This window comes from Ambystoma mexicanum, chromosome 8 (genome assembly GCF_040938575.1).
Source record: "Ambystoma mexicanum isolate Mex_15411 chromosome 8, UKY_AmexF1_1, whole genome shotgun sequence".
Taxonomy (NCBI): Eukaryota; Metazoa; Chordata; class Amphibia; order Caudata; family Ambystomatidae; genus Ambystoma; species Ambystoma mexicanum.
In genome coordinates, this window is record NC_090929.1 from 1,615,150,025 (window position 1) to 1,615,162,272 (window position 12,248).

General features: G+C 49.9%; 1 protein-coding gene across 1 annotated transcript in view; it reads left to right on the forward strand.

Annotated features, from left to right (window-relative positions):
* TDRD1 (tudor domain containing 1) overlaps positions 1-12,248 on the forward strand; it is a 2,044,642-nt gene that overhangs the window by 951,634 nt on the left and 1,080,760 nt on the right. The window contains exon 15 of the mRNA XM_069611868.1: positions 3,911-4,156. Within this exon, the coding sequence (XP_069467969.1) occupies positions 3,911-4,156 (246 nt within the window). The remainder of the gene's footprint in view (positions 1-3,910; positions 4,157-12,248) is intronic.

The following is a 12,248-nucleotide window of genomic DNA, read 5'->3' on the forward strand; positions in this document are numbered from 1 at the left end:
AATCATTGTCTGTTCTGGTTAAAGCTCCCTTCAAGGTTCAAAGGCTGTTGTCGCAAGGTCGACCTTCCTCTGGTTTTAGGGGCTTCCTCGACTGCAAATCTCGCAGAGTGGATACTCCTGCGGGGAATAACCGCCGTAGACAACAGCGTACGCGGTATTTCTCCCGCTTCTCAGCCTCCTCATCAGGTTCAGGTGGCACCGCCACCGATATTCCTGCCAAATGAGGGTTTGACCCCGGTGGGAGGACGCATTGCGTCTCATTGGGAGGCGTGGCAGGCCATCACAGAAGACAGATGGGTCTTGTCAGTCGCTCAAGCGGGTTTCCGCTTACCTTTGCCCTCTACCCCACTCCTCAACCCTCCTTTTCAGCTGTCGGGCTCACCCTCCCTCAAGGCCGAGGTCTAGAAACTTCTGCACCTCAGAGCTGTGGAACCCGTTCCCCTTGGGGAGCGAGGGGCAGGCTTCTACTACCGGCTGTTTACGGTGCCCAAACCCAACCAGGCTGACCTGCGCACCATCCTAGACCTTTCCCAGTTCAATCTTTTCCTACCCCAAGAGAAATTCAAGATGATCACGCCCGGCCAGATACGCTCCTCCTTGCAGATGGGCGATTGGCTCAGCATTGTGGATCTTCAGGACGCGTACATGCATATCCTGATTTGGAACCCACAAAGGGAGATATCTCCGCTTCTCTTTGGGAGAGGAGCACTTCCAGCTTCGAGTGCTTCCTTTTGGCCTCAGCTCGGCGCCGCGTGTCTTCACGAAGATGTCGGTGATTGCGGCCTAACTTCGTCTCCAGGGTATCCATGAGTATTCGTATTTGGACGACTGGCTCTTATGCCGGGGTGAACCCCGGGGCCTTGGTGGGGCTTGGTGCTACCGAACGGATGTTCGAGGCCCGCGCGAGTAAGGCTGTTACCGGACCTGGGTCCGAGGTCCCTCGTACAGAGGCTAAAGTTACCAACATTTCTGAGGGTCTGTCAAGGCCTTATCGGTGAAGGTTGTTTCTCACCGTTCCTGCTCTTGCGGCGACACCAGAACTGTTGTGGGGGCAAAGAAGGGAAATTCTTCTTTTACCGTCAGCGCCGAGGTCCTTCCTGAGAAGGCTAATTTGGCGGTTGGTATGTCGCAGAAACATTCCAGGCCTCATAGTACCGGCTCTGCCAAGGTTCCTTATGTTAAGGCTAAAGTTAAGATCCCTGATCCATCGACTGGGACCCCTGCCTCACTTCCTCACGTGCCGCAGTTCCCCTCAGGTGATGAAAAAATGGCGCCCGTTCCCGCCACGACAGCGGCGGCCATTTTGAACGCTACCCCTACAGCTGCGCCATCGGCCTCAGGTGTAGGTCTGGTTTCTCGGCCTTGTGCACATCCTTATCGGTCAGTTTATGACCAGAATTCTTGTATACCCCTTCCGCACAATGTTTTGTTGCCTGCGGGGTGGGCACCTTTGGTTGATCTGTCCATCCAGATATAGGAGTGGGCCATGCTTCATGGCGTCTGGCTGCTTGCAGTGTACATCCCGGGCCAGCTGAATGTCACAGCGGATGCCCTCAGCCGGCGAACAGTGGTCAGCTACGAGTGGGAGTTGAAGGCAGAGGTCCTCTCATGGACTTTCTTGCGTTGGGGCACACCGGAGGTGGACCTCTTCGCTACGGTGGAAAACAAGAAGCTTCCTCGGTATGCCTCCAGAGGGGGGCTGAGAGCCTCCTCTCTGGGGGATGCTCTCGAGATTCCATGGCACAACATGAGAGGTTACGCCTTCCCGCCTCTGCCTCTAGTTCGAGTAATTGGGAAGCGGAAGAACTCTGTGAACTGTTCCCTTCTGCTCATGGCCTTGTGGTGGCCGGCCAGTTTTTGGTTCTCAGAACTTCAACACTTGTCGGTGTTTCCGCTGATCAGGTTACCAGTAACCCCAGATTTTCTTCATCAAGGGGAACAGCAGATGTGGTACCCCTCCCCACAATCGCTCAGCTTGGCGGCATTGTGCCTGAGTTCAAGTCTTAGAGCTTTTTAACTTGTCTACGGATAACATGCGTATTATCCAGGCAGCCAGGGAACCCTCGACCAGATCCCAATACAGGAGTTAATGGCTCAGGTTCTGTCGTTGGTGTTTGGAAAAGCAGTTGGATCCAAGGGTGGCTACGATTGACACGGTGCTGTCCTTCGTGTCCTCCCTTGAGGAGTCGGGTGTTCACGTTCTGTCATGCAGCACTTACCTTTCAGCGGTTTCGTCTTATCTTGCTATAGACCAATGATCTTATTCTCTGAGTAACCCAGTTGTTAAGAGGCATTTTGCAGGCTTGACATGCCTCTACCGTCCGGTTCGTAGTCCGCACCCGCCTGGGGACCTAAATGAAGTCCTAACGGCGCTGTGCCATAAACCCTTTGAGTCAATGGCTACGGTTGACCTAAAGTACGTGTCCTGGAAAGTGTCCTTTCTGGTAGCCGTTACGTCAGCGAGGAGAGTGAGTGAGCTCCAGGCGTTGTCGGTGGAGCACACTTTCTTGGTCTTTCACAAGGACAAGGTAGTCCTTCGGACGAACCCAGCTTTCCTACCAAAGGTAGTGACTGAATTCCATCTGAATCAGTTGATTTCCCTTCTGGTCTTTTTTCCAAACCCTGCCTCGGAGGCGGAAAGGGTTCTACACTGCCTGGATGTCCGAAGAGCTCTTAGGTTCTACCTGGACAGGACTTCAGAGCTTCGGAGCTCTTCCCAACTGTTTGTGACTTTGGTAAGCCTCAGGGCAGGCCGGCGTCTAAGGCATCTATTTCCAGATGGATTACCGCCTGTATCACGGAGCTGAAACCTCCTAAAGGTATCCATGCACACCAGGTGCGAGGCAAGGCAGCCACGGTTGCTTTTCAGAAGTATGTTCCCTGGGAGTCCATCGCGAAAGCGGCTACTTGGGCCTCCCCATCTGCTTTCTGTAAGCATTACTGCCTCGATATGAGCTCTAGAGCTGATGCTCAGTTCGCCCAGGCTGTGCTGAAGAACCGGTTTCAGTAAGGGGTATTTCCATCCACCCATAGTTCCTTGAAGGAGTGCTTGGGAATCTCCCATAAGTATGGTGGAAAGGGGACGGGACGTAGGAGTATTACCAGGTTACTCACCGTAGTGACCACCTTACTCCTAGTCCATAGTCCCCTTTCCTCCATACACCCGCCCGCCATCCCCTCTAATAAGGTTCCTCTGTTATTGCTAATAGGTGTCTGACCCTGCGATAGAAAAGGTCTGATGGGCGATGCGCGGGGCGGAGCCAAGGTGGGCGGGGTTACGGCCGCGTGCCGGGCCCTGCGCAGGAAAGGGAGGAGGGACACATTTTTGAAAAAATGTGGATGCTTTTTACAAAGTGCTCCGGTCCCGTCCCACAGGACAGAGAGCTGTCCCAAAAGTATGGATGAAAGGGGACTATGGACTAGGAGTAAGGTGGTCACTACGGTGAGTAACCTGGTAATTTTCCCCCCTGTTATCTGGTTGTGAGTTATTTGGGGCTACGAGCTTCCAGCGAACAGCGTACTTAAAGTACTACCCTGGGTATTTGTAGTTTACTGGGAGGGACTGTTGAGGGGGAGGGGGGGGGGTGGTTCAATAACACCACACCAATCACTGACTCTCTAGGTCAGGCAACTTCTGTGTCACAGAAAAGTACGTCCTCCTCCAGAAAGCAGTCCTCTGCAGCATATAATGTCCGTGGAACTTTAAGCAATAGTCTTCCCAGCAAACAGACGATTTTCAAACGATTTTCACAACGTGTGCCACAGCGAACAGCATATTTTAAAGTACTTCGAAAAAAGTAATGTTCCATGCTTGAGACCAAAGGAACAAGAGTTAATAGAATTAGTAGCATTTGCTTGTGCCTTGGGTTATGAATTGCACTTGACATCCTTCTAAAAAATCAATTTTCAGGTGTGAAGCCTCCTCTAGGCAATTGGACATCAGATGCTATTTCTGTAATGAAGGAGAAAGTTGCAAACAAGATGATGACTGTAAAAGTAGTGAAGAAGATAGAAAAAACATCCGTTGTAGAACTTGTTGATGAAGCCGCAGATCCAGTTGTTAATATTGCAAATTATCTTTTGGAGGCACGTTATGCAGTTCATGCAGATGGAGAATATAAAACAGCCATTCCAAACGAAGTAGATAGAAAACCATGTAAGTGTTGCGTTTATTCTTACATTTCAGACATGTTGTTAATATATTGAAATGTATTCAGTGCATGAATTTGATGGAGAATGGGTTCTCTCCCCACCCCTCGGATTACTTTGCTGACTCTGAACTTTCACTGTTTCCGTTACATGCTTGTATCATTTGAGTACTTTTTTCACAGTGCAGTCGAGTCCGAATGTGTTGTCATGGAGCTCGGAAGCATGTCCTCCATGACAATGAGACTGCACCTGCTCTGTCGTGGGGTTTGATTGAGGGGGTTCTACGGCCATTGAAGATAATATGGATAAAGACGTCTATTTGACCAGCGATATCAAAACCGGGCTTACTTAAAAGCGACATTATAGCTTTTTTTTTTTTTTTTTTAATTGTTGCTGGAAATGATAATGTCCTCCATGGGATGGAGCAAGAGACAGCGCTAAGAAACCAGAGTTCTTTGAATGGGTATTGAACTGCAGATTTTGCTTACCACTCAGGAAAACTAAGGCTACTCCACTTGAAATCCTTTGTGTTCATTCATACATGTAAAGAAATATTTTGTGATTGTGCGCAGATTGCAGTGACATTTAAGTATCAAGAAATGTGCAATTGCGGTTTCTTACATGTTAGTTTAAGCTAAAAAATGAATAAATTGGGAGGCTGCTCACCCCCCCCCACCCTCCCAAATCTGTTCAACAGTATGTGGTAACAAACATTCCGAAGTGTTAAAACGCATATTCAGAAGTCTTAACTACCCAGAAAAGCAAACCATCAAAGTAAAGTACACATATACTGCCTGAATTAATAGATAAAATGTCTTGGTTTGATGACACTCCTCATACTCTTACGTCCCGTCCCCTTTCCTCCATACTATTTGGGCGTCCCTTCCAAGGGACGGGAGACGGAACCTTTTTCACCAGAAAAAACCTTCTCCCCTTTAAATTTAGAGGCGCGCAGGGGTGCGGCCCAGGGGGCATGCGCTGCCCTGACTCTGCCCTCTGGCACCACACCTCAGTCCCCTTTTCCGTGTCGACAGGAACGGGCCGAATTCACCAGCGCTCCTGGGTTTGGCTTCGGCCATGTAATTCCACGCGCGAATACTACTTCTCTTTGTGTTTTTTTTGTCTGTCTGATCTATCATTAGGTACTCGGCCCTCAGGCGTCACGCTCCTCCCTGGAGCATGTCGACTTCTAGAGGGTTCAGCAGGTGTCCATCCTGCAACAGGCTCTTCCCAATTTCAGAACCCCACACCCTCTGCCAACGTTGCCTTGGCCCAGACTACAGTTGGCAATCATGTTCGGTACCATGGCTTAGGGGCTCCGCCCTTTTACCGGCACCATGGCCGAGGGGCTATACCCGAATACCGTTAATATGTCAGAGGGGGCGCCTAAACACAGCTCTACCGACCCCCGGTTTGAGGGTGTCACACCTACTGGGCAGAGGCCCGAGGAGTAGGGTAGGCCTCGTGATCCACACGCAAGAGTCTTGGACGAGGCCGGGCCCAGCAGGCTGAGCACCACGTCGCAGGCGTGTGGCAGGCAGCTTGACAAAATGGCCGCTGCGCCAGAAAGAGGCACCCGTCCGACGCCATTCCAGGAATTCGGCAAAGAACGAGTGTCAAGGTGGGACTGGCCTCAACCAGGTACATAGCCTACAGTCTACCCCTCATTTGCTATGAAGCAGCTATTACACGAATTCTGCATGAGCTATACACATACCCGGTGCTCACAAGCACCTTTTGACTCCTTCTACTCTCTCTACTGACCTGAACTTCGGTTCCCAAGGGCGTTCAACCTACCAGCGCCTTCAGACCATACCAATGGTATGTAAGGCGCTATATAAATGCAAAGTAACATAACATAACAAGATTCAGGCTGTCCTTAACAGAAAACAAGCAGGCAATGAGGCTGATGGAACGCAATGCTCCCTCTGGTTCCAACCTGGTCCTCTAGTTCGCCTCAGGCAGAGTTATCTTAACCTTGCCTCTTGGTGGGAATTATACTGTGTTGTCTCTAGTTATGGAGGGGTTCTGCTCTTTGGATGTTTGCTTTTTAAGCTGCTGGTTGAATTATGGTAAGTATATGGGTGTGTTGTTTGGACCGAAGTACCCCACCAGATGAAATGCACACGCTGGTCGATATCTATGTAGGGTGGGTTAAGATTACTGGTGTTTGTGGGTTGCCATTAGGGGGTGGAGGACGGTCTTGGGGAAGGCTTGACAGGTTATTTGTTTAGTGTTTAGGCTTATGTTTAAAACCCTTAGGTCTCGTCCTCTTTCATCCATACTGGGGGTGTCTTCTGTTGACCCTGAATATTTATCTAAACACCCAACTCCGGAGAGTCTGGTTGTTCAGGCAGCTATTTCATTAGGTAGTAAATCGGCTTACCCTACTGTTCCACAGGACAGGGATGATAAGAGATATGACTCTGTGGCCAAAAAAGTATTTTCTGCATGTAGCATGGCGTTGAAATCCATCAATGCTACTTGTACGCTCGCAAGGTTCAGCCACACACTTTGGGAGTGTGCTTCATCAGCGGCTGACTGCCCGCCGGAGGGAGAAGAAAGGGAAGCGTTCCTAAACATCATCAAGGATGGTAAAGACGCTACATGCGAATCCCTTCAAATTGGCATCGATTCTGCTGACGGCGTCAGCAGGGCCATGGTCGCCAGTACAACATCCCGGAGATTTGCCTGGTTGCGAAAGTCTGGTTTTGCTCCAGATGTGCAAAGCAGACTTTTGAATATGCCCTTTGACGGCTCTTCTTTGTTTGGTAAGAAGGCAGATGACAGTTTAGAAAAACTACAAACATCAAAGGCAGTAGCAAAATCCCTAGGAGCTGCAATCCGTCAGACTCCATATCGCCCCTCATTAACCTCTTGGAGAGGTAAGTCCTTTCGCTTCTATTCCGCATTCAGAAGAGGCAGAGGACAGCCGGTTCAAAGGGGTCAGAAAAAATTCACCCGAGGTGGACGGGGTAAAAATACAAAAGCCGCAGCAGCAGCAGGTGCCTCTTTACCCTCGGCATCTGCATCAGCCGCCTCCAAACCGCTCTGAGGACTCTCCTCACAAGACACCAGTAGGGGGCAGGTTAACTCAACATCTGACGGAATGGCAGGCTATTACGTTAGATGCTTGGGCATTGGAGACAGTTGCCCAAGGTTACTGCCTGCCTTTTCTACGCATCCCTCAGTCATCCACTGGGGTACAGCTCTCTGAAAGTTCCAGATCCGCTCCTCTTGTAGGAAATTGTAGACCTGCTAGAGAAAGGTGCCATTGAACCGGTACCTGTAGCGGAGAGGAACAAGGGCTGGTACTCCCTTTACTTTCTCATACCGAAGAAAGACGGAGGACTGAGACCTATCTTGGACTTAGGAGAATTGAACAAGTTCCTCAGGAAGGACAAGTTCAAGATGGTAACTCTCTCTCAAATCCTTCAGACCCTCCAGCTCCAGGACTGGCTGGTATCTCTGGACCTCCAGGATGCTTATTTCCATGTGTCAATCCATCTCAAACACAGGAAATACCTGAGGTTCGCAATTGGCGGCTCTCAATATCAATTTCGAGTTCTGCCATTTGGGCTGACCTCCGCCCCTAGGGTCTTCACCAAGCTAATGTCGGTAGTGGCTGCAAGTCTAAGGAGGGAAGGGATTCACTTCTACCCCTAACTGGACGATTGGCTGATCAGAGCTGTATCTCCGGAACAAGCTCAGATTCAGCTAGATTATGTCTGCCACTTCCTTCACAAACTGGGCTTCTCCCTCAATTTAAAGAAGTCACAGATGATACCATCACAGAGACTCCAGTTCATTGGAGCGGTCCTGGACACTTGACTGGGAAAAGCCTCGCCACCAGAGGTGAGGGCTCAAGATGTTCTGCAGATGGTCACCAAGTTTCAAAATGCCCAACGTCTCCCAGCCTTCGACTTTTTGAAGTTGCTAGGCCTCATGGCATCCTGCATCTTCCTTGTGCCAGAGGCTCGCCTGAGAATGAGATCTTTAAAGTGGGCACTGAGAACTCAGTGGTCGCAATTCTCCGGGAGAATGACGGACCTCCTTCAGGTTCCGGACAAGGTGGCTCGAGACCTTCAGTGGTGGGCCTGCCAGAAAAACATCTTGAAGGGAGAACTGTTTTGGCAACCATGGCCGGAGATAACAGTAGTCACAGATACCTCACTCACGAGGTGGGGAGCCCATGCCAACGACTTGACCATCAGCGGTCGTTGGTCTCCATCGGAGTCCAGACTACATATCAACCTGTTAGAACTGAGAGCAATCAGACTAGCACTGAAAGCTTTTCTGCCATCTGTACAGGGGGAAAAATGTCCTGATAATGATGGACAACACAGTGGTCATGCACTACCTCAACAAAAGAGGAGGCATAGGATCACTGCCACTGTGCAGAGAGGCAATGCACCTCTGGTTTTGGGCATTTCAAGAAGGAATCTCTCTATCGGCAGTTCACCTAGCCGGAGAGAAGAACTTGACGGCGGATGCTCTGAGCAGGCAGGGCACAGTCTCCCACGAATGGGAACTAGCTCAGGAAGTCCTCCAGGAGATGTTCGCCCTTTGGGGAACCCCTCAAGTGGATCTGTGGACCAGTACCAACAGGAAGTGCGATCTGTTTTGTTCAAGGGAATTTCCCCCAAGAGGAGCTCTAGGGGACGCGTTCGTAGTGGCCTGGGAGTTTCCACTCCTGTACGCGTTTCCACCAGTCCCTGTCATTCCTCAAATGATCAGGAGGTTGAGAAGATTCCAGAGTACCATGATCCTAATTACCCCAGACTGGGCCAGGAGAACGTGGTACCCGGACCTTCTGGACATGTCCATCTGCCCTCCAATTCGTCTTCCACTCAGGGAGAATCTTCTCTCACAGAAGGGAGGTCAGGTTCTCCATCCAGACATCAGAACCCTCAACCTTCACGCCTGGCTTCTGAAAGGTTGAGATACAAGGATTGGGACCTCCCTGATGACGTCATGGAGGTGTTGCTTTCGGCCAGAAGGCCAGCAACAAAGTCTTTATACCGCTCCCATTGGAACAAATTTTGCAGCTGGTGTAGAGAATAGAATATCGACCCCTTTTCATGTGGTACACCAATGGTGTTATCCTTTCTACTCTACTTGGCAAATTCAGGCCTTCAAGTTGGCACTATTAAGGGCTATCTCGCAGCGCTATCGATCTTCAAGCGCACTGCAGAGGAGCCTTTGTATTTCAAATTACCCTTAGTAATGCAATTTCTAAAGGGATTAACTAATGTCTACCCTCCAAGACCTTTCCAGGTTCCTTTTATGGGACTTCAATTTAGTCTTAAATTTCCTGATGGGTACTCCTTTCGAACCACTCCACTCTTGTTCGCTAAGATTTCTTATTAGTGGCTTTAACATCTGCTAGAAGGGTGAGCGAATTACAAGCTCTATCTTGTAAACCCCCTCATACAAATTTTCATAAAGACAAAGTTGGCCTACAGGTGAAGCCTCATTTCCTCCCAAAGGTGGTTTCTGAATTCCACATCACTCAGACAATTACCTTACCTTACCTTCATTCTATCCGCCTCCCCAATCGGGGAAAGAGGAAGAAAGGCTACTTAGGCTGGACCCAAGGTAGGCTTTAAGCTTTTACATCTGCAGACTTGCTAGGATTAGGCAAGCAGACCAACTGTTCGTAGGTTACTCAGGGCACAAGTTGGGACTACCGATAACAAAACAAACCATTTCCAGATGGATTATTTTGGCCATCCTGGAATGTTACAAACTAGCAGGGAAAGAGTCTCCTCAAAATCTTAGGGCTCATTCAACCAGGGGTATCGCAGCCTCCTCGGCCCTCCAAAGAGGGGTTCCGGTTCGAGACATATGTGCGGCTGCCACATGGTCATCCGCACATACCTTCACAAGATTTTACAACCTGGATTCCTCCTCTAGTCAAGAGACTAGGTTTGGCAAAGCCGTATTACATTCTGTTCATTCCTAAAAGGAAACATGGCGCTTTACTCCCACCTCCCACCTCCAATTACACAACACTGCTATGGGAGTCTATCAAAGATCAGGAATACTTTGGAGGACACAATCCCTTCGAAGAACAAGTTACTTCTTACCTTGTAACGTTCTTCTTATGGGATGTTCCTCTGAATAGAAATATTTATTCAAGGCCTTTGAAGTTCAACACACCGTAATTATTACCAGTAATACTTTTAGACCAACACAATCCTCCTAAAATACATATACACAAAACCAAGGAGCCTAAAGGGTTAATGCACGATATGGGTCCACAACCTATCAAGGGAAGAACGCAGGTAGTGCAAAGAGTCTTTAGGCAACTCTGCTGAAATCACAACCGTAACCGAAAGGCAGTCTAGTCCCTATGATGAGAGGAGCTTATTGCTCAAATGGACTTGCAATGCTGGTGCACGCGGTAGTGCTGATGGGCGAAATGGGGTCTGTTGTAGGGTCTGTAGCAGCTCAGGAAGGCAGGTCAGGTGATGCAGAATAAATTCCCACTATTCGAGGAGGGTCTCCCAACAGGGCAGAGCAGGTTCCAAGAGTTGGGCATAGTTTGATAGCTCGGGCTATCTGGGATAAGGAGATGGCCCTCGGGGGACACTTGTGCGTAAAAAGGGTTTAATGCGCTAGGGGCCACCGGTAAGGGTTTCTAGTACTTGCCGATCTCCGGCAGCCGAGTCCAATTCGGTTGCAGGTTCAAATGCGGCAAATCTGCGGCTTTCAGACACGAAGTTACAACATTGATTCCCAAACGGGACCGTGGCGCTTTTTCCGCTCCTGGTGGATGGATCAGGCCAGTTTCACTGTAGCAGGCTTCAGGGCCAAGATGGGCACAGCAGCAGCGCACCTGCAAAGTTCGTCACCACGGTTGGGAGACACGGTAACCGCGTGCACTCCAGACCTAGGAACGGCAAGTGTACGTAATTTGGTATGAGAGTGCCGTGAACACAGAACTAGCGATGTATCAAGGGTCTCCTCGAAACGGATGTGGTATCAGGACAAAGGTCCTGTGCATGCTGGTCAGCCCACTGGTTGGCCCAGGGACACTTATGAGAAGGCTTACTTGCAGCGTTTGATGAAGGTGCATAGAATAGTTAGTCCCACTATTCCAGTGGGTCAAAGCCCCTTCGCAGACCTTCCTGTTTGATCAGATGCAGAGGGGTCCAGCGGGACGACAGCGGGCTCAGTGTGCCAAACCTTCCAGCCAGTCACCAGCGGTTCCCCGGTTCCTCGCCTCGGCTTCTTAGTTTCAGGATACTTGGATCCTATCCTATCCTTTGTTCAATGAGAACTCCAGAGATCGACATGTATGGGTGTTTGGAGCCTTCTCTTATCCAGAATCTCCTTTGCACCAAAATGAAGAGGCTCCAGTGGGATTTCTGCTCACATAAAGGCATACCATACGAGAAAAGATAAGCTGCCACCATCCCTGTCCAAGGCACATATGCACTTCTCCTAAAAATCCTTAGAGAGTATTTAGGGCCTTTTTGAAATGACTAGAAGACCCAAGTGCACTGTACTGTAATGTACATTGTGCACTTGCAACATGTTGCAGAAAAGTTGCAACATTGACAAGGACTAAGGGAAACAAAGTCTCCCAGTACTGACTGACTGACTGTTAGGGCACCTACCTGGGCCTCCTCCGTAGGATACCTTTGGGCTTGGCGGCTATACCCCCAGTTCTGGCTTAGGAGAGAAGGCATTTCCCGACGAGCTGATTTGCTACGGAAGCGCTCGTATGCGCGGGCTTCGCTGGTGACCATGAGCAATGGGACAAGCTTATGTTCCAAGCCTTGTTCTGTTCGCCGCTCGGCCACGGCATGCGCGGTCCTACCTGCGCTCCAAGCCTCGATCTAACATTACGCTTTAAATAGAGTCTGGCTTCAGGAACGAACCGCGTCTTAACGTGTTTTGTTCATGACCTACCGCTGCGCTTGGTTCTACCACCAGTTCTGCTCCTTGTTCCCAGCCTGGACCCTTTTGGCCTTTTGTTCCTGGCTCTGTGCTCGCCCCCTCCCAGGGGTCCTGGTTTCCTTCCCGGGGCCTGGATCCTCTGATCTGTTCTTGGGGGTTCCTTTGTGATTTCTCTGTTCCTTCTCTGGGGT